At 49.0% G+C, this 22,921-nt stretch overlaps 1 protein-coding gene across 1 annotated transcript; it reads right to left on the minus strand.

Moving 5' to 3' along the window:
- Window positions 1-8,187: 8,187 nt before the first annotated feature.
- Window positions 8,188-18,881, minus strand: LOC119923486 (vomeronasal type-2 receptor 26-like). Its single transcript, XM_038742864.1, is given in 5 exon segments — window positions 8,188-9,083; window positions 9,706-9,829; window positions 11,287-11,514; window positions 13,215-14,018; window positions 18,846-18,881. Coding segments are annotated over 5 exon segments (2,088 nt in total).
- Between the last annotated feature and the right edge of the window lie 4,040 nt (window positions 18,882-22,921).

Genomic DNA, 22,921 nt, shown 5'->3' on the forward strand with positions numbered 1-22,921 from the left:
AACCGTGGTTGGACTCACTGTGTTGGGCAGGATAAGAAACTCTCAGACTTGGAGGGAGGATATTGATGGGTGGAAAGATGGGCACTTGGACACACAGCACAGTGCCCAGGTCTTCCTTGATGATGTTACTCCCATCTGCCTCTAGCTTGACTTCAGAAGATGAGTTCTCACTCTAGGCAGGGAAAATGTCTGTTGTGTTGTACTCTCCTAATTGCTTGGTACAGTGCCCTTCACACAGTAATTACTCAATAAATGCAATTGATTGATAGATTGAGTTCGAGGGCAGAAGGTTTGGTGGCCTTGGATCCCAAATTGAGCTTAGGAAAACGTCGGGAAATTGAGCTTGGGGCTTTTACAGGATTAAACCCTCCTCTATGGAAATGAGCATGCAACCTAGACTTAAGTTTTGAATTGGATCTTTCTAGTCGACCCACCCAAACCTTTTCAGTGTGAGTCTCCTGTGGGAAGGGATGCATGTAGTACAAGGGTTCCTTAACTCCTGTTTCAGTGCTGGTATTGCAAATGCTCAATAAATATTTCTGGTGCTAGGATCAAAGAAACAGTGAGACTTAGGGGATAGGAACTGGGTCTTGAATCAGAAGGAGCTGGTTCCTAATCTTCACTCCACCCTCTATCTGCTAGGTGACCCTGTTCAATTGGTGAATTGATTGCCCCTGCACAAAACACTTGGCCCCTCTGTGCCTGTTTACTCATCTGTAAAATGACGATTAAATACCTTTTCTATCTCACCCACCAGTCTGTGAGCCCTATGTGGGCTCGAATTCCTCAACACCAACTCTCTCCTTGACCCCATCCAATCTGCCTTCTGTCCCCCACACTTTACCGAAATTGCCCTCTCGAGGGTCACCAATGACCTCCTTCTTGTCATTTCCAACGGCTCCTACTCTATCGTAATCCTTCTCGAACTCTCAACTGCCTTCGACACCGTGGACCACCCCCTTCCCCTCAACACGCTATCCAACCTTGGCTTCACAGACTCCTTCCTCTCCTGGTTCTCCCCTTGTCTCTCCGGCCGTTCATTCTCAGTCTCCTTTGCGGGCTCCTCCTCACCATCTGATCCCCTTACTGTAGGGGTTCCTCAAGGGTCAGTTCTTGGTCCCCTTCTGTTCTCTATCGACACTCACTCCCTTGGTGAACTCATTCACTACCATGGCTTCAACTATCATCTCTACGCCAACACCCAAATCTACATCTCTGCCCCTGCTCTCTCTCCCTCCCTTCAGGCTCGTGTCTCCTCCTGCCTTCAATACATCTCCATCTGGATGTCTGCCCGCCATCTAAAACTCAGTATGTCCAAGACTGAACTCCTTATCTTCCCTCTCAAACCCTGCCCTCTCCCTGACTTTCCCATCACTGTAGCCGGCACTACCATCCTTCCCGTCTCACAAGCCCGCAACCTTGGTGTCATCCTCGACTCTGCTCTCTCGTTCACCCCTCACATCCAATCTGTCATCAAAACCTGCCGGTCTCACCTCCGCAACATTGCCAAGATCCGCCCTTTCTTCTCCATCCAAACTGCTAACCTGCTCGTTCAAGCTCTCTTCCTATCACGTCTGGACTACAGCATCAGCCTCCTCTCTGATCTCCCATCCTCCTGTCTCTCCCCACTTCAATATATACTTCACACTGCTGCCCGGATCATATTTGTGCAGAACCACTCTGGACATGCTATTCCCCTCCTCAAAAATCTCCAGTAGCTACCAATCAACCTACGCATCAGGCAAAAACTCCTCACCCTCGGCTTCAAGGCTCTCCATCACCTTGCCCCCTTCTACCTCACTTCCCTTCTCTCCTTCTACAGCCCAGCCCGCACCCTCTGCTCCTCTGTCGCTAATCTCCTCACTGTGCCTCGTTCTTGCCTGTCCCGCCGTCAACCCCCGGCCCACGTCCTCCCCCTGGCCTGGAATGCCCTCCCTCCACACATCCACCAAGCTAGCTTTCTTCCTCCCTTCAAAGCCCTACTGAGAGCTCATCTCCTCCAGGAGATCTTCCCAGACTGAGCCCCCTCCTTCCACTCGCCCTCCTCCCCCTCCCCACCCACCCGCCTTACCTCCTTCCCCTCCCCACAGCACCTGTATATATGTTTGTACAGATTTATTACTCTATTCATTTTACTTGTACGTATTTATTATTCTATTTATTTCATTTTGTTAATATGTTTTGGTTTTTGTCTGTCTCCCCCTTCTAGACTGTAAGCCCGCTGTTGTGTAGGGACCGTCTCCATATGTTGCCAACTTGTTCTTCCCAAGCACTTAGTACAGTGCTCTGCACACAGTAAGAGCTCAATACATACGATTGAATGAATGAATGAATGAATGAATGAATGAATGCCCGGATCATCTTTGTGCAGAAACGCTCTGGGCATGTTACTCCCCTCCTCAAAAATCTCCAGTGGCTACGCATCAGGCAAAAACTCCTCACTCTCGTCTTCAAGGCTCTCCATCACCTCGCCCCCTCCTACCTCACCTCCTTTCTTTTCTTCTACAGCCCAGCCCACACCCTCTGCTCCTCTGCCGCTACCCTCCTCACTGTGCCTCATTCTCGCCTGTCCTGCCGTCGACCCCTGGCCCACGTCCTCCCCTTGGCCTGGAGTGTCCTCCCTCCACACATCTGCCAAGCTAACTCTCTTCCTCCCTTCAAAGCCCTACTGAGAGCTCACCTCCTCCAGGAGGTCTTCCCAGACTGAGCCCCCTCCTCCCCCTCCCCATCCCCCCCCGCCATACCTCCTTCCCCTCCCCACAGCACCTGTATATATGTTTGTACGGATTTATTACTCTATTTATTTTACTTGTACATATTTACTATTCTATTTATTTTATTTTGTTAATATGTTTTGTTTTCTTGTCTGTCTCCCCCTTCTAGACTGTGAGCCCGCTATTGGGTAGGGACCGTCTCTATATGTTACCAACCTGTACTTCCCAAGCACTTTTTACAGTGCTCTGCACACAGCAAGCGCTCAATAAAGACGATTGAGTGAATACTCCTTGCCCCTATGAGAGCTCACCTTCTAAGAAGGGGGAGTAAGATTTGATCTCTAGTCTATCAATGAGGAAACGGAGGCATAGAGAAGTTAAGTGAATTATTCAAGGCCAGATAGCAGGTAAGTAGTGAACTTGGGATTAAAAACCAATCTTCTGAATCCCAACTCGGGGTATTTCCACTAGTTCATGGTGCTTCCCTAAATTGCCTAAGCGGGTAATAGATGAGGAAATAGAAGTTGATCTCTCTTATTCACCCATCATCCAGCCCAGGAACCGGGGAAGTCTCTCTCCTACTCTCTCTCTCTTTCTCTCTGTGGGACAGACACTGTGTCAAACCTGAATATCTTGTATCTACCTCAGCACTCAGAACAGTGCTTGGCACATAGCACTTAACAAGCACCATAATGATTAGTATTATATTTTCATTTTCAATCTGTTCATTACTAAGGACCCAGAGCAGATTCAGACCAGATCTGATGCCACCCATAAAAGCATTCAGTAATTTTTATGGTGTTTATAAAGTGTGTAATATGTGCCAGGCACTGTTCTAAGTGCTGACTTAGCTGTAAGCTAACCAGGTTGGACACAGTCCTTGCCCCACATAAGGCTCACAGTCATATTCCACATTTTACAGATTGAGGAAGCTGAGGCCCAGAGAAGTGAAGTGACTTTCCCAAGGTCACACAGTGGACAAGTAGCAAAGCCACCCAGGTCCTTCTGAATCCTAGATCCTTTCTCTATCCATTAGGACATGCTGCTTCACTAATTCAACAAATGAATGTGAATAACAGCAGTACATATAAGCCACGTATGGAAGTTCCCGATTTTGTGAGAAAAATGATGTCACTCAACCTGCCAGGGAATAAACTGACTGGTGACTGGAGGCAACTTGACCCTGGCCGGGTCAAGCTAGCAGGCCAGGATTGTTTCCTGGATCCACCAAGGGGAAACTCCCCTCAGTCCCGTCTTCAGTATCCTCACCTGATTCCCACACCCTAACTGAGGGTCAGGCTCAAGGTCCAGAGCTGGTTCTTCCTCTATTCTCCATCTACACCCACTCTTTTGGAGAGATCATTTGCTCCTATGGCTTCAACTACTACCTCTATGCGGATGATGCCCAAATCTACACCTCCAGCCCTGATCTCTCTCCCTCTCTTCAGGCTCGTATTTCCCCTTGCCTTCAAGACATCTCTACTTGTATGTCCTCCTGTCACCGCAAGCCAAACAAGACCAAAACTGAACTCCTTATCTTCCCACCCAAACCCTGTCCTCCCTGTGATTTTCCGATCATTGTAGACAGCACCACCATCCTTCCTGCCTCATCAGCCCGTAATCCTGGTGTTATCCCTGACTCCTCTCTCTCATTCGACCTGTATATTCAATCCATCACTAAATCCTGTTGGTCCCACCTTCACAACACTGCTAAGACCCACCTTTTTCTCTCCACCCAAACTTCTACCACGTTAATGCAATCACTCATTCTATCCCACCTGGATTGCTGTATCAGCCACCTTGTTGACCTCCCAACCTTGAGTTATTACCTGGAGTAACCACACTATAACAATGCATCTTCTGGCCCCAAACTCCTGGTCTCCCTGGACAAACGTCTTTCACACCCTCTCTGCTCTGATTTCTTCTGCTTCAGGCAGTTCTGCTTTCAGGAGGTGGCCAAGACCTTGACACTCCCAGCCAACTCCAGGACTCTTCCGGTGATACTGAGGTTAGGGGGTACACACCGCAGGATGATTTAAGGAGCTGCAAGAGTGGATCCTTTTCTAAACCTCCGTAACCGAGGTCACCGGGATGAAGAACCACAGACCCAACACACAGAGCTCTTTCAAAAAGGGAGGGTAAGAGAGTCCGGGAATAACTTTTCCAACTTTGAGAAGGCTGTGATCAGACTTTCGGGGAATGTTTTGTGGTTTTTTATGGTGTTTAGCGTTTACTATATGCCAGCATTTTACTAAATGCTGGAGTAGATACAAAATATTCAGATTGGACAAGCTCTCTGTTCCAATGAGAGCTTACTATCTAAGAAAGAGGGAGTAGTATTTGATCCATCCCCTATCTGTATGGGTTCCTCAAGGATCAGTTCTTGCTCCCTTTCTGTTCTCTATCTATACTCAGTCCTTTGGTGAACTCTTCGTTCCTACGGCTTCAATAATCATCTCTACGCGGATGATACTCAAATCTACAACTCCTCACCTGTTCTCTCTCCCTCCCTCCAAGCTCGCATTCATTCATTCATTCAATCGTATTTATTGAGCGCTTACAGTGTGCAGAGCACGGTACTTCTCCTCCTGCCTTAGGGACATCCCCACCTGGATGTCCTCCAGCCACCTAAAGCTCAACACGTCCAAGACTGAGTTCCTTATCTTCCCTCCCAAACCGTGTCCTCTACCTGACATTCCCATCACTGTGGATGGCACTACCATCCTTCCCATCTCACAAGCCCACAACCTTAGGGTCATGCTTGATCCCGATCTCTCATTCACCCCACAAATCCAATCTGGCATAAAAACCTGCCGGTCTCACCTTCACAACATCGCCAAGACCCGCCATTTCTTCTCCATCAAAACTGCTTCCATGTTAGTACAATCACACATCATATCCCGACCGGACTACTGCATCAGCATCCTTTCTGGTGTTCCAACTTCATGTCTTTCCTCATTTCGGTCTATACTTCACTCCACCACCCAGATTAACTTTCTTGAGAAACATTCTGGGCATGTCACCCACCCTCCTTAAAAATCTCCAGTGGTTACCTATCAACCTCCACATCAGGCAAAAACTCCTCACCATTGGCTTCAAAGCTCTCGGTCACCTTGCCCCTTCTTACCTCACCTCCCTTCTCTCCTCCTACCCTCCGCTCCTCTGGAAATAACCTTCTCAGTGTGCCTTGTTCTCGCTGGTCCCACCGTCGACCCACGTCCTACCTCTGGCCTGCAAAGCCCTCCTTCCTCAAATACGCCAAACTAGCACACTTCCCCCCTTCAAGCCCCTACTGAAAGCTCACCTCCTCCAGGAAACCTTCCCAGAAAAAGTCCCCCTTTTCTTCTGCTCCCCCTCTCCTCCCCATCACCCTGACTCGCTCCCTTTTATCTACCCCCCTTCCCACCCTACAGCTCTTGTCTAGATATGCAAATATATATAATCATAATTTTATTTATTTTATTAATTATGCATATATAAATCCATTTATTTATAATGTTGCTACTGATGCCTGTTTACTTGTTTTGATATCTGTCTCCCCTATTCTAGACTGTGGGCCCGTTGTGGGCAGGGATTGTCTCTTTTATGTTGTTGAATCATACTTCCCAAGTGCTTAGTGCAGTGCTCTGCATGAATGAATTAATCCTCATTTTATAGAAGAGGAAATCGAGACACAGAGAAGTTAAGTGAATTGTCCAAGACCATATAGCAGACAAATGGTGGAGCTGGCATTAGAAGCCAGCTTGTCTTACTCCCAGGTAAGTGCTTTGACAGTTGCAAAGGGTTGGAGTCGGGTGTGTAGTTGGAGGGTGTCGAATTTGAAAGAAGGCAGTGGAGAGAAGGCAGGAGACCTCCTCTTGAGATATTGCTGGAAAAAAAGGGAGTGTTGAAGAAGGGGCAGGAAGAAGGGGGGGATGGAGAGGAGCAGGGAAGATTTTAGGGATATCACACCTGGTGGTTTAAATTTTCTCAGGGAAGAAGGAGGCCAGTTCACTGGGAAAAAGAGATGGACGAGGTGAGTCTTTAGGGGTTTTAAAATAGAGACACTTTCACCCCGATGAATCAGTCAATAATTCCAACAATCCATGGTATTTATTGAGCACTTACAGTGTACAGAGGCCTGCACTGAAACCGTTGAAGATTACAAATAGAATAGAATTGTTAGATCTGATCCCTGACCGCAAGGAGTTTATGGTGTAGAAGGGGAGACAAACAATAAAATAAATTACACATGGGGGAGGTAACAGAGGCTAAGGATATGGGCTTAAGAGCAGAGGGGTTTTAGGTAGGGTGAATATCTAAGGGCTTAAGGAGTGCAGACCCAGGTGAATAGCTGATGCAGAAAGTAGGGTGAATAGAAAAGGGAAATGAGGGTTGAACTCTTCCTGAGAGTTCTGTCCCACTGGGAAGGGTCTCCACCTTTCCATTCTGAGACGTTGATACCCATTATTCCTTCCCCTATCTGCTGCCCCAGGTTTGAGCGAACTCCACCCCACTGATCTACTTTTCACAGAGCCCACCGGGCTGCACCTCTGAGTCCAAAACCCCCTTTTAGTGGCTAAGGGCCATACCATCAATTGCTTCGGAGGCAAGTTTGGTTCATGCCTGAGGCCTCTGGGAAAAAGGGAACATCACAGGAAAGGGCACAATCCAGAGAATTGAGGGCAACTACCAGAATCAAATGGAGCCAAGTGACTTTCCATAGGGAGACTGGGGTCTGTCCTTATGCATGAGTCCAGGCTGCCTGGGAAAGACTCTGATCCTGTCTCCCAGGACTCCAGATGGGGAAAGGGTGGAGCTTCTCAGTGCCCCTGAGCCAGAGGCAGGGGAGGAGAGGGAGCCTCAACCCCTCCTCCCTATAAGCCCTGAAACCAGAGGACGAGCTGAGGCTGACTGCAGTTCCTTCGGAGCCCACCTTCAGGGAGGGGGACATGGAGAGCTGGTTCTGTTCCCCTATTTCTGTCTCACTTACACGGAAAGGGTATGTGGTGGACAGGTTTTGTCCCCAGTTCCCGTTCCACTTCTTCATTAGACTCCAAGCAAGGCAGTTCCTCTCCCCTCATCGCTCAGCAGGAACTTCCATGTGTCTCTCCACTGTAACCACTGGACCTTGCCCTGCAAGGAGTATTGCCCAATACCCTTGGAGTCCTGTGTCCAGATCAGCCATTCCCCTGCACTAGGGATCATTCGGGCCCAGTCCGGAGTGGTTTCCCGGACAACCAGCAGGTGATGGCGGCAGTCTCTGTGGGAGTACCACCTGGAGGTGGGAAGAGTCCAGTAGGCCATGGGACAAACACTTCAGTGATCCATGGGAGCACCCAGGCCTGACCTCTGATTCGGATTAGCCAGTGAATCCCTTCTGGATGTCCCTGGAAGGATTTCCCTCTCCTTTAGTCCTGTCATTGTAGGAAAACTGGGGTTGAAAAAAATGTTAAGCAATAAAAACAACAGCCCTGAAATAATGCCCTAGGGATCATTTCCTCTTCAACCACTCCCGGGTGTTCCTGTCAGGTTGCAGCAGGATGATGTAGCACTTAGGGACGAAGATGCAGACAAGAAGCCCAGCGCCAGAGGCCAGGATGGAGAAGATCTCTGTGGCCACTGTGGCCTTCCCCTTGGTGCCTTGGTATGCAGGGAGGAAGGAGGTCCAGACGCTGCAGAACACCAGCATGCCGAATGTGATGAACGTGGCCTCGTTGAAGCTGTCGGGCAGCCTCCTGGCCAGGAAAGCCACAGTGAAGCTCACCAGGGCAAGAACGCCCAGGTAGCCCAGGACACAGTAGAAGGCAATCACGGAGCCCTCGTTACACTCGATGATCATGAGTTCAGGCTCAGAGCATGTGTTCACCTCTGCGAATGGGGGAGCGGTGCCCAGCCAGATCACACAGATGGTCACCTGGACCAGGGAGCAGGACAGGACTATTGACATGGAGGCTCTGGAACCCACCCACCTGATGACCCTGCTCCCCACGCTCGTGACCCTGAAGGCCATAACCACAGTGATGGCCTTGGCCAAAATGGACGAGACGGCCACGGTGAACACGACGCCAAAAGCCTTTTGGCGGAGGAGGCAGGAGGCTGTGGTGGGTTGGTCGATGAAGGTCAGGGCACAGAGGAAGCAAAGTTTGAGGGAGATGAGGAGGGTGTAGCTGAGATTGAGGTTATTGGCTCGGACTATGGGGGTGTCTCGGTGCTTAATAAAGACCCCTAAGACCAGAGCTGTGAGGAGGGATAAGGAGAGAGACATGCAGACCAAGATCAGCCCCAACGGTTCTCTGGGGGACAGGAAAGTCACCACTTTGTGAAGGCAACCATCTCTTGCAATGTTTGAATATTGATCTTCAGGACACTTCACACACTGTTCTGCGTCTGAAAAAGAAAGAATCATTCAATCAATCAATCAGTCAATCAGCATTTACTGTGTGCAGAATGCTGTACAGTGCAACAGCTTGGGTAGACACATTCCTTGCCCAGAAGGAGTTCACGGTATAAAAAGGGAGACAGACTTTAATATAAATAAATTGACAAATGATGGATATGCACATAAGTGCTGTTGGGCTGAGAGTGGGGTGAATATCGAGTGCCTAAAAAGAGGGAGGAAAAGAGGAGGGAATAGAGTCTCACCTCCCCCTAAGGCACACTTTTCCCTCCACCTAGGTCAGCATCACAGCCCAGGCTGGGAGTTTTGCCTCTACATCAAACCTGACCCATCTGGTCCAACACTCTCTCCCCAGCACCCCTGCCCAGTGCCGATATCGTGTTTTCTGTCCCTTGGCCTCACCCTGCAGTCACCCCAGTCCATGGGCAAGGGGGCTGCTGAGCAAAAACTCCTAAACATCCATGTCTGCAGTCAGGCGTGTCCATCTCTGGCCTGCCCCTTGGGCTTTCCCATTGGTTGCCTCTGTCTCCCCATGCCCTTCATCTGTCACCATCTGGGTCGTGCCCACAGACTCTGGGTCATGTGAGGATCCAGATCTCTGCACACATCTACCTGTCTGGTTGGAAATCTCCCCATCCGGGCACTGGACACAAAAATAGCAGCAGACGGCCATCCCTTGCCGGGCGCGTTTTCTGAATCCTGGTCCACAACTCCTGCTGCACTGCGAATGTGGAGCCTGAATTCTCGAGAAACAGGATAGTGACAGTGAGGGTGAAGCTCCAGAGTTCTAAGCCTATCTGGGTGATCCAGGAGCCTCCCACCCAGAGGCTTCCCCAACCACCTACCATACAGGTCTGAGCCCCACCAAGGGCTGGGCTACAAGTGCCCCCCCTCCACATCATCCTCCCTTTTCCTTCTCCTTGCTCAGAGCCAGGGGTTTCAAGGAGTCGTGGGACCAGGTTCCACTTGTGATCTGTGTTGGGGCTCCAGCTGAGCCGATCCCAGGGTCAAGAATGATGTTCAGGCATCCCTTCATTCTCGCACCCTTGCTGACTGCAAGGAGGTGTCTTCAACTCTGAAACATTAAATTCCTTACTGGACCCAGAAAGATGTGTCAGAGAAACTGTGCCGGGAAAGCGCAAGTTTCTGAATAGATGAATGCATTTTCATTTTCCTCTCGCCCATCTTGGGGCTGACATTGCACTCCCGGTGTTCTCCCTGGGGAAATAGCTCTCTGCCTCCCACAATGTCCATTCCCCTTCCCACGCTCTGATATCCCCAGTTTGCCAAGCTGTGTACCATGACCGCCAATACCTGATTTCACTGCAACAATGTGGGGATCACAGATGGCCCTGTGGCCAGGGTGACTGATCTGTCACCAGCTCCAGCCCAAGCAGGTGATCAGAGAGGAGCCATCCCCAGTCAGGGCTCTCTCTACATGAACCCCACACAGAAAATGAAACAATCCCTACTGAGATAGGCCCAAGAGATGGCCGAGCAGAGCCACTGGTAACTGTCACAGCACCTCTGGGATACCCCAGCCCCAGCTCCCACCATGATCTATCCACACCAGGCTGTAGGGATTTAAACTGCACCCGAGCGCCATCAGCATCCCTCTTGCTGGACTGTGTCACTTCATCCCCAGGACCCCCTAGCACTGTGGGCAGGGAGCAGTCTGCGGCGAAGTCATTAGGCTGGCATCATATGGCATCATATGACAGAGGAGGAAGCGGCACCACCTTGGCTCGTAATTCAACCCCTTCACCTAGGGATTGGGAGAATTGATAGGACCCCCAGTCACCCATGCTCTGGGCCTCGATTTAATGCTTTAATGCCCCCAGATATGTCTGTCTGGAGTTCCCTCTATACCTCATAGTCTCATATCATGCACCCCTTGAGGACCAAAATTAATGTCTCATTGCCACCTAAGTGTTTTTTTTTTCCCAGCACTAGGTATTCATTCATTCATTCAATAGTATTTATTGAGTACTTACTGTGTCTAGAACTATAAACTGAGCACTTGGAAGAGTACAATATAGCAATGAACTGACCTATTCCCTGACCACAACGAGCTTCCAGTTTACAGTCTCGTTAAAGTGCTGTGCACACAGTAAGTGCTCCATCTATACAATCACTACTAGAAGCCTGGGACTACCACTTCAGGACATCCGGGCATTCCCATTGGCTGCTTACCTGAGAGGCTCCCCCAGGCCACACGATCGTTGCCTTATTGATGATGACATCTTGGTCTGGGTGTTCCTGGGGGTCCACCTCCCCAACTTTCACCAATTCACCATTTCCATTGGGAAAAATCACAAAGTTCAGAATGTCATATTTTGCAGCAGGTCTGCGGTTCTCGTCCAGAATCACCAGTTCCCCAGCAGGGTTGTCAAACTGACCCTTTCTCAAAAACTCATGGAGCTGAAATGTATAAAAGGAAATTCTACAGACTCCTGACCCCATGGGTGGTGAGATCAGCTGCAGTGGGATTTGTGGGGGTCATTTTGTTTATTTGAGTCAAAATTAGAACCAATGACCTTCTGACTCCCAGGCTCAGGCTCTATCCATTATGCCGTGCTACTTCTCCAAGTGGCTTAACTTCCCTGGACCTCAATTTCCTCATCTATAAAATGAGGATTCAATACCTTTCTTCCTTCCCATTGAACTGTGGGCCCCATGTAGGACAAGGCCTGAGTCTGACCTGATTATCCCGTATCTACCCCAGTGTTTAAAACAATACTGGCACCTAGTAGGCACTTAGTAAATACCTTCACCAATATTATTATCATTATCACCATGACTACCCAGGAAAGCTGCCACAGGGAGGCAAAAGGGGAGACATGGAGTCTGGGAGCAATCATCCCACAGGGAGGAGATTTCTTCTTCCCCACCTTTGGCCCTGCTGACTTCCCTGCTTCTCCAGATCCCCCACCCTCCCCTGACCTCAATCACCCGGCCCAGGAATCGAGGAAGTCTCTCTCTCCTTCTTTTTCTCTATTTCCTGGCATGAAATGGAGGGCATGGAAGAGAACACAGGGACAACAGACCTACTCATGGGAATATTTTCCATCTCATCCTTACATAGGCAAGGAGGAGGGAAGAGAGGGATATGTCTGCCTAACAGTGGGGGGAAGCCTCGTCCTAGGACCAGCGACACTGCCAACCTCTATCATTCAGCAGTTAGTTTGTGGAGATCAGGAGTGGGGAGCTGTGAACAGTAGAGAGGAGGGCAAGTGGCTATGATCGCGATGATGAGGATGGTGACCCATGAAGCTGTACTCTGTGACCACCTCCCAACCCCGCTACTCCCAGTGGGATAACGTTGGTTATTCCAATTGATTTAAGTTGTACTTCAAGCTTGAAGAAGGCAGCACTGATGGTCTGATCTGGGGAGAACAGTACCGTCCAAAAATTCTGTCCCTTGTCATGTTGTTAAGTTTAACGTTTGCATTGCCTAGCACTTCTTCTCTTCTCCCTGAAATCGATGCACCACATCCTAAGTAAGTACTGGGATCAATAATATTTGTGAATTACAAATTCTTCATTATGGGCAGCGAAGATGTCTACCAGCTCTGCTCTATGGTACACTCACAAGCACTTAGTACAGTGCTTGGCACACAGTAAGTACTCAATAAGTACCACTGAAGGAATGATTGATTTATATCTTCCTTTTTTGCCAGGATGTGTGTGGCTGGGGCAGCTGATACACCAATGACTATGATTAAAACATATGAATTTTTATAGGTCAAATTTTAGTTACAGTTTAACCAGATGCCCAGGAGGGACCTCTTGCATTAGGGCAGTGTTCCCCCTCTTTCTTACCTGCAATTGTACTTCAGTGAATTGTTTTCTAGGACGCGGTCTCTGAACCCAGTCCTGTATATACCAGAGGATAACGGATGAGGCTTTTCTGAAAGTGTACGTTTCGATCAGGCCCTCCACTACTGCACTTCAGCAGGGTCTTCCTCTTTTAACCTCTAGGCTAAAAGCTGTCTACCAACTCTGTTGTAATGTACTCTCCTGAATGGTTAGGACTATGGTCTGCACACAGTAAGCTCTCAATACATATCCCTGATTAACTGACTGATTTTGCTGCCCCTGATCCAGCGGGGGAACATTACCTGTCACAGATGAGGCACCAGACAGTCCCTGTTTCCCCGAGATTCCAGGTCTGAGCAGGAAAGGAGCAACTCCTGAAGCCCCTGCGCAACAGCATACATGACGTTGTACACACTGTAACTCAGGGCAGACATCGTCAGGGAAAAATGGTGCAAAGGCAATAACTCCAAGGACGCATTTTCTGAGCATTTTGATCCACCGAGTTCAGGAAATGAAAGGGAACAGTCAAAAGCAGACTCCCAGAATTCCTTCAAGAAAATGAATTCTGGGTATTTTTCTGGTCTAACCGTCCGTAAAAAATCTCTGAAATCGGGAACTTCTTCAACAAGGTTTGCCAGAGTGAAAGTTCCATGAAAGTTGTAGTTATTTATTACTTTCCCAAAGCTCAAAGTAAAGTCCCAGTGAAAAGTGGTGATCAAAACCATCTGGGACAGCTCAAAACTCTCTATCACATATTTCAGAAGGATTAGTGACTCTGCATCCCCATAGGCAGCCATCACTGTGGATGACGTAGCCGTCACCCTGTAGTAGACTTTCCAGATTGAATAAATGTTCACCCTCACACTCGGAATCTTCTCGGTAAATGCTGCACAGACACCATTCCTGACCATCTCCCCAGTCATGTCTGAGAGGAATCTATCTCCTCTCATATCATCTGACACCACCAGCCCGACCCAGGTCCAGCCAAAATGTACCATTAACCGGACAATCCCCCGGGGCAGAGAGGAGATCCTGGGGGCCACCTGATAGAGAGTTGGAAATTGGACCTTGTCGCTGAAGACTGGATCAAACGGGCCATAGGTGATCTGGATAGAGAACAACAGAGCTCAGTGTGAGGTGTGAGAAGATGGCAAATCCATCAAAAGTATTGATTTAGATTCTGCACTGGGAAGAACACTGTTCTTACCACTTGAGAAAGGATGACTGAGGCAAAAGACACAATGCCTATACTCAAAGAGATTTTAATCAATCAGTCACATTTATTGAGCAATTACTGCATGCAGAGCACTGTACTCAGTTCCTAGGGGAGTACAATATAACCGGGCTGGCAAACATGTTCCATACCCACAGTGGGCTAATAGACTAGCGGGAGAGATGGGCGTTTAAATGTACCATGGGCATGTACATAAGTGTTTTGGGGATGAGGGTGGGGCCAATAAAAGGTGCAGAGCCAACCAGAAAGACTAGGGAGTAGGGGAAATGAGGGACTGATCAGGGAAGCTTTCTTGGAAGAGTCATGACTTTAGCAAGGTTACAATGGCGTGGAAAGTGATTATCCACATCCAGTTATGGGCCAATGTCAGGACATAGACAGGAGGTCATCAGCAAGATAGATGACATCAAGGTACAGCAATTAGGTTGGCATTAGAGGATCGACAGGTATGGGCTGGGTTGTAGTAGAACATCAGCAAGGAGGGAATTGGAGGAGAGGAAATAGAGGCAGTAGGAGTAGACAAACTCATGGAGTTTGGAAAGAAATGTTAGGAGGGAGGTGGACCTATACCCAGAGGGAGCTGAAGGGTCCAGGGAGGGTTATTTTCAGGAGAGGGAATACATGAGCATGTTAGAAAGCATTGGGGAAGAAACCATTGGATAGCGAACAGGCAAAGGTGGTGGTCAGCAAGGAAAAAAGAGAGGGTCAAGTGTTTTGATAAGGTCCAAAGGAAAAGCGTCAGAGGAACAGGTAGAAGGGGTAGATTTTTAGAGGAAGCAGGCGATCTCCTCTTGGGACACTTCAGGGAAAGATGGGAGATTCAAAAAAGAAGCGGGGGAGAGAGGGTCTGGACAGGACCAGGGGAGATTTAAGGGAGATCATGCTTGATGATTTCAATTTTAACCACAAAGTACGTAGCCAGGTGAGGGAATAAAGATGGTTGGGATTTGAGGAGGGACTTAAATGTCTGAAACACCTGACAAAGGCAATGGCCATGGGAGTCAATAAGCATGGAGAAGATTTGCTGCAGGGAAAGAGAGAGGGCAAGTTAGAGCATGCAAAGATGCATTTGACATGAACTAAGTCAGCCTGATATCTGGATTTCTGCCAGCACCGCTCCATGGCATGTCCACAGGAGCAAAGGAAGAGTGTTCTGGAAGTAATCCAGTGGTTTGTATTAGTGGTAAGATAATTGTGAAGGGATAGGGGAGCGAGAGAGTTGACTTTGGTAGAAAGGGGGTTTTGAGGTGGTCAATTTGTGACTCAGGGTAGGTAGTTTGTGTATGGAGACCAAACTGGACACGATGACTTGAGAAATACGATTGATTGTTTGAAAATTGGTGTGCATAAATAGATTGAACGTCTCTTATGGGGGAACAACCAATATGACAAAGCCGAGGGGTTGGGAGGATGGAAGTCAGATGAGGAGCTTGCAGTTGAATACAGTGTGGTTTAGTGGAGAGAGTACGAGGCTGGGAGACAGAATCCCTTGGTTTGAATGCCAGCCCAAGTCACTTTGGCAAGTCGCTTAACTTCTCTGGGTCTTGGTACTCACTGAGGACGCTTGAAACGTGTTCTCCCCACTACTAATACTGTGAGCCCCATGTGGGACCTAATCAATCAATCAATCAATCGTATTTATTGAGCGCTTACTGTGTGCAGAGCACTGTACTAAGCACTTGAGAAGTACAACTTGGCAACATATAGAGAGAGTCCCTACCCAACAGTGGGCTCACAGTCTAAAAGGGGGAGACAGAGAACAAAACCAAACATACTAACAAAATAAAATAAACAGAATAGATATGTACAAGTAAAATAAATAAATAAATAAATAGAGTAATAAATATGTACAAACATATATACAGCTGCTGTGGGGAAGGGAAGGAGGTAAGATGAGGGGGATGGAGAGGGGGACGGGGGAGAGGAAGGAAGGGGCTCAGTCTTGGAAGGCCTCCTGGAGGAGGTGAGCTCTCAGTAGGGCCTTGAAGTGAGGAAGAGAGAGGGCATTCCAGGCCCGGGGGATGACGTGGGCCGGGGGTCGATGGCGGGACAGGCGAGAACGAGGCACGGTGAGGGGATTAGCGGCAGAGGAGCGGAGGGTGCGGGGTGGGCTGTAGAAGGAGAGAAGGGAGGTGAGGTAGGAGGGGGCGAGGTGATGGAGAGCCTTGAAGCCGAAGGTGAGGAGTTTCTGCCTGATGCGCAGATTGGTAGCCACTGGAGACTTTTGAGGAGGGGAGTAACATGCCCAGAGCGTTTCTGGACAAAGACAATCCGGGTAGCAGCATGAAGTATGGATTGAGGTCGGGAGAGACACGAGGATGGGAGATCAGAGAGAAGGCTGGTGCAGTAGTCCAGACGGGATAGGATGAGAGCTTGAACGAGCAGGGTAGTGGTTTGGATGGAGAGGAAAGGGCGGATCTTCGCAATGTTGCGGAGCTGAGACCAGTAGGTTTTGGTGACGGCTTGGATGTGAGGGGTGAATGAGAGTCGAGGATGACACCAAGGCTGCGGGTTTGTGAGACGGGGAGGATGATAGTGCCATCAACAGAGATGAGAAAGTCAGGGAGAGGGCAGTGTTTGGGAGGGAAGGCAAGGAGTTCAGTCTTGGACATGTTGAGTTTTAGGTGGCGGGCAGACATCCAGATGGAGATGTCCTGAAGGCAGGAGGAGATGCCTGGAAAGAGGGGGAGAGAGCAGGGGCAGAGATGTAGATCTCGGTGTCATCAGCATAGAAATGACAGTTGAAGCCGTGGGAGCGAATGAGGTCACCAAGGGAGTGAGTGTAGAATCATCCTGAACAACTGCAGATTTTAGTACAAGGTTGGCCTATAGTAAGCACCTAAGAAATACAATAAGTAATTTTCATTATAAAGAAATTTCAGAGTTGGTGAGGGTAGAATTGGTGAGGGTCAATAGAAAGGATGAGATCGAGTGTGTGTCCAAGTTGCTGAGTGGTAAGTTAGGGTGGAGCAGGATTTCAAGGAGTTGAGGAAGCAGTCAGCAGAAATGTCATTGGGAACATCCACATGAATATTGAAGTCCCCAAGGTTGAAGGGATGCTTTCATCCTCACCCTCGGCTTCAAGGCTCTCCATCACCTCGCCCCCTCCTACCTCACCTCCCTTCTCTCCTTCTACAGCCCACCCCGCAACCTCTGCTCCTCTGCCGCTTATGTCCTAACCGTGCCTCGTTCTCGCCTGTCCCGCCATCGACCCCCGGCCCACGTCATCTCCCGGGCCTGGAAAGCCCTCCCTCTGCCCATCTGCCAAGACAGCTCTCTTCCTCCCTTCAAGACTCTACTGAGAGCTCACCTCCTCCAGGAGGCCTTCCCAGACTAAGCCCCTTCCTTCCTCTCCCCCTTGCCCCCGTCTCCATCCCCCCCATCTTACCTTCTTCCCTTCCCCACTGCACCTGTATATATGTATATATGTTTGTACATATTTATTACTCTATATATTTATTTATTTATTTGTTTATTTTACTTGTACACATCTATTCTATTTATTTTATTTTGTTAGTATGCTTGGTTTTGTTCTCTGTCTCCCCCTTTTAGACTGTGAGCCCACTGTTGGGTAGGGACTGTCTCTATATGTTGCCAACTTGTACTTCCCAAGCGCTTAGTACAGTGCTCTGCACACAGTAAGCACTCAATAAATACGATTGATTGATTGATTGATTGAGTCTCATGATGGAACAGGGTTCTCATAGACTGCACTTGGCTAACAGGAGAGATTAAAGCAAAATTATCTGCAGATAAGCAGATCAATGAGGAGGGTAATATAGGAGCCTTCCTAGGAAATGAGGAGCTGCAAGGCAAGTCTGGTTTACCATTTGCATGGAACACAAGGCACAGATCTGGGAAAATACTGTGGAAGAAAGTCCAGCAACATGTACTGAACAGATGGGATGTGAGAGATGAAAGAGACCAAAGAAGCAAAGCTCATGCCAGGAATGAGAGTCTTGGTAACATGGGTACCAGGTAGCAGGTAGCAGGGTATCAGTCCTGATAGGAAACCTAGGCTGAGGAATGGATATGGGAGGGAAAATAAAGAGTTCAGTTTCATTCTTATGAAATTGAAGCTTCAGGGAGACATTCCTACACAGATCCCTGGGACTCAAGTGAAAATGTTAGATGACAGAGGACGTTGGAATTTAATACTGTGCGACAGGTTGGGGAGATACTGCTTGGCCTGGGTAGCTGAAGCCATAGGAGTGGATGAGCTCCCCAGAAGTACTGAGTGCAAAGTGAGAAGAGAAGGGGAAATAGAACAGAGTTTTGAATGATGCCCACATGTGTGTCCCCTGTCCCTGGCTCCTGTGTGCTCTGCTGACTCCATGCCCTACACATATCTTTCCTTTTTATGTTTCTTCTTACCCCTCTAAAAGGGAAAATCGCAGAATGGACAGGAAGTGCACTAGGAGCCAGAAAAAAAAAAACAATGGAAATGATTATGACAGAAATTCACTTGAACGTTTACTTCCTGTCGATATATGAACCCTCAGGACCTAGCTTGTCCTTGAAGCACACACAGCCCTAAGTTGTGTCTGAAAAACTGCTCCTTCCTAGTAACATCCCTTCTCAACACGCAGTGTGGGATTGAAAGAAGTGAAGGGAAACTGTTTTTCAAAAGACATGTCTCCAATCTGGTCATTCCTTATCTACACAAGGATGCCACCAAACTAGTTGAATGGTCTCCTACCTGTGGGAGCTTGTAGAGTCCCAGGATTGTCGCCATGCTGAAGGACAGGGCAGATGTAGCTCCTCCGATGACAGCCACGGACTTTTCCCGCCTCCCACAGCTGTAGTTAGGGATGGTCTGTTGTCCTCCTGACAGCCACATCAAGGCACCCTCTATGGCTCTATCAGCATGGTGGTAGTTTTCGTGGACATTGAACCCCAGAGACACATTGGATAAAAGGCCAGGATCCTTGTTGATCTCCTCCACAGCAAACAGCAGGGCCAGGAAGTGCTGGAAGTCTTTGTTAACCCAACTGAAATGAGGCATAAGTGATCGCCCCTAGGGTCCACCCTGAACCCCCACCCTGCATTCAAGGGGCAGGTACTACCGAGTGAATAGATCTGGTACAAAGTCCAGTGACAACAAGTGTCACCCGTCCCAGGGCCCTGAATCACCTACACCAGCCAAGCGGCATCCCCTCCTGCATCACCCGTCCCAGGTCTTCCTATGTCCTAGGCCACAGTTCTGATGGATACCAGGTAAGGGAGGGAGTGGAAGGAGTAGAGTGACGTGTTTCTCCTTCAAACCCGTGAGGATGATCTGAGGGACAATAACTGAGGGGAGAGAAGGAAGTACAGAGAGTCCAGTCTGTGTAGTGCTGCTGAGGGTTCGAAATGCAGACTTGGATCTGTCTCAGAAGGGAGGTCAGAAACCCAGTGTTGGATGCAGTCACTGCCCAATCATCAGTCACCATTGAAACGGAGAAAACAAAAGAATCAGTGGGCCCTGAGCTTGGGAATCAGAGGACTTGGGTTCTAATCCCAGGTCTGCCAAATGACTGCTGTGTGATTTTGGACTGATCATTTAACTTCTTTGTGCCTCAGGTACCTCGTCTGTAAAATGGGGATTAAAACCTCATCCCTCGTACTTAGACTGTGAGCCACATGGGAGATAGGGCCTGTATCCAACTAGTGTGTAAAACAGTCTTTGTCACATGTTAAGTGCTTAGCTAGTACCACAATTAAATTAAATAAAATAAATATAACCACTAAGACCAAAAAAAAAAAACCACTTACTGGGAAATACAGTTCTTCCTGTTACTATTGTAGATGAATTGCAAATTTTCGTTCTGAAAAACCGTCGTGGTCTGCAGAGATAACAACCCTGTGATGGCCAGGTCCCGAACCCTGTAGTAGGTGGCTGGATACTCTCTGTCCAGGCAGCAGGGAGTCTTCCTTTCCCCCCTGGTGGAGTGGGGAAGCTGGAGGAGCAGGAATAGGGTAAGCAGAGAGGGCATCGAGGTGAGGTGAGCCTAGGACCAGCTGTGAGAGATGACCAGATTCAAGAGTCTGACTCTCCTCCTCTAACACAAGGACCTGGACTCCAGTCTTCGCTCCCACCACAGGGAAGCTGCCAGCAAGATGTGGAAGAGGCTGCATCCAGGAGAAACCGAGAAAAGGGGAAAGGAGGTGCTTATGAACTTGTTTGAATGACGGCTCCAGTCTTTTGCTGTGGTTTCCCTGAAGTTGGGAATGGGAGAAACCTTGGGTCGCTTCTCTTGAGCCCAATCCGGGACAGGAGAAATCAGCCATGCAGGGGCCCTGGGGATTATACTTGCCCGGAGCTCTGCACCTGCATCCCTGAAACGTTCTCACAAACAACAGAAGAAAAAACAGTTAGGAATTGTTCTCCGTCCTGGGTCCTTAGGAAGTTTGAGAAGGCATATAAGGCTGGGGGCTACGGTATGATTCTGAAACTAGGGGATCCTCCCAGAGCTCTGTTACCCACGCAACACAACAATGCCAGTCCCTGCATTTCATTCATTCATTCATTCATTCAATCGTATTTATTGAGCGCTTACTGTGTGCAGAGCACTGTACTAAGCGCTTGGGAAGTACAAGTTGGCAACATATAGAGACGTTTCCTACCCAAAAGCGGGCTCACAGTCTAGAAGGGGGAGACAGACAACAAAAGAAAACATATTAACAAAATAAAATAAATAGAATAGTAAATATGTGCAAGTTAAATAGAGTAATAAATATGTACAAACATATATACAGGTGTTGTGGGGAGGGAAAGGAGGTAGGGCGGGAGGATGCGGAGGGGGAGGAGGGGGAGAGGAAGGAGCGGGCTCAGTCTGGGAAGGCCTCCTGGAGGAGGTGCGCTCTCAGTAGGGTTTTGAAGGGGGGAAGAGAGCTAGCTTGGCAGATGTGCGGAGGGAGGGCATTCCAGGCCAGGGGGAGGATGTGGGCCGGGGGTCGATGTTGGGACAGGCAAGAACGAGGCACAGTGAGGAGGTTAGTGGCAGAGGAGCGAAGGGTGTGGGCTGGTCTGTAGAAGGAAAGAAGGGAGGTGAGGTAGGATGGGGCAAGGTGATGGAGAGCAAGGTGATTGAAGTGGGGAGAGACAGGAGGATGGGAGATCAGAGAGGAAGCTGATGAAGTACTCCAGTCGGGATAGGATGAGAGATTGAACCAGCAGGGTAGTGGTTTGGATGGAGAGGAAAGGGCTGATCTTGGCGATGTTGCGGAGGTGAGACCAGTAGGTTTTGGTGACGGATTGGATGTGAGGTGTGAACGAGAGAGCAGAGTCGAGGATGACACCAAGGTTGCGGGCTTGTGAGACGGGAAGGATGGTAGTGCTGTCAACAGTGACGGGAAAGTCAGGGAGAGGGCAGGGTTTGGGAGGGAAAATAAGGAGTTCAGTGTTAGACATATTGAGTTTTAGATGGGGGGCAGACATCCAGATGGAGATGTCTTGAAGGCAGGAGGAGACACGAGCCTGAAGGGAGGGAGAGAGAGCAGGGGCAGAGATGTGGATTTGGGTGTCATCAGCGTAGAGATGATAGTTGAAGCTGTGCTAGCGAATGAGTTTATACCAAGGGAGTGAGTGTAGATATAGAACACAAGGGGACCAAGAACTGACCCTTGAGGAACCCCTACAGTAAGGGGATAGGAAGGGGAAGAGGAGCCCACAAAAGAGACTGAGAATGAACGGCCAGAGGGATAAGAGGAGAATCAGGAGAGGAGGGAGTCTGTGAAGCCAAGGTTGGATAACGTGTTGAGGAGATGGGGGTGGTCCACAGTGTCGAAGGCAGTTGAGAGGTCGAGGAGGATTAGGATAGAGTAGGAACCGTTGGATTTGGCAAGCAGGGGGTCATTGGTGAACTTTGAGAGGGCAGTTTCGGTGGAATGTAGGGGACGGAAGTCAGATTGGAGGGGGTCGAGGAGAGAGCTGTCGTTGATGAATTCGACGCAGCGCGTGTAGACAACCCGTTCAAGGAGTTTGGAAAGGAATGGTAGGAGGGAGATAGGGCGATAACTAGAAGGAGAGGTGGGGTCTAGAGAGGGTTTTTTCAGGATGGTGGAGACGTGGGCATGTTTGAAGTCAGAGGGGAACGAACCAGAGGAGAGTGAGCAGTTGAAGATGGAAGTTAAGGAGAGGAGGAGGGAGGGGGTGAGAGATTTCATAAAATGAGAGGGAATGGGGTCAGAAGCACAGGTGGCCGGAGTAGCCCTTGAGAGGAGGGAGGAGATCTCACCTGAGGATACTGCTGGGAAGATGGGAGAGTAGCAGAGAGGGTTGAGGGCCAGGGGGTTGGAGAAGGAGTAGGAGTGACTTTGGGGAGCTCAGACCTGATGGAGTGAATTTTACTAAAGAAGTAGAAGGCCAGATCGTTGGGGGTGAGGGCAGGAGGAGGGGGAGAAACAGAGGGTCTGAGAAGAGAGTTAAATGTACGGAAAGCTGACGGGATGATGGGCATGGGTATCAATAAGGGAGGAGAAATAGTTTTGTCTGACAGGAGAGGGCAGAGTTAAGGCAGGAAAGGATAAACTTGAAGTGAACGAGTTTGGCATGGTGTTTAGACTTTGGCCAGCAGCGTTCAGCAGCTCGGGCAAAAGAGCTAAGGAGGCGGACAGTGGCAGTGACCCAGAGCTGTGGGTTAGTGGTACGAGAGAGGCGAAGGGAAATGGGAGAGAGAGTGTCGAGCTGAGTAGAGAGTGTAGAGTTAAGAGCAGTAATCTGATAATCAAGATTGAGTATAGAGGTAAGGCAGGCGAGGTGTGTTGTGAGGTGCTCAGAAAGAAGGATGGGGT

This window comes from Tachyglossus aculeatus, unplaced genomic scaffold, assembly GCF_015852505.1.
Source record: "Tachyglossus aculeatus isolate mTacAcu1 unplaced genomic scaffold, mTacAcu1.pri scaffold_1_arrow_ctg1, whole genome shotgun sequence".
In the NCBI taxonomy this organism is placed as follows: Eukaryota; Metazoa; Chordata; class Mammalia; order Monotremata; family Tachyglossidae; genus Tachyglossus; species Tachyglossus aculeatus.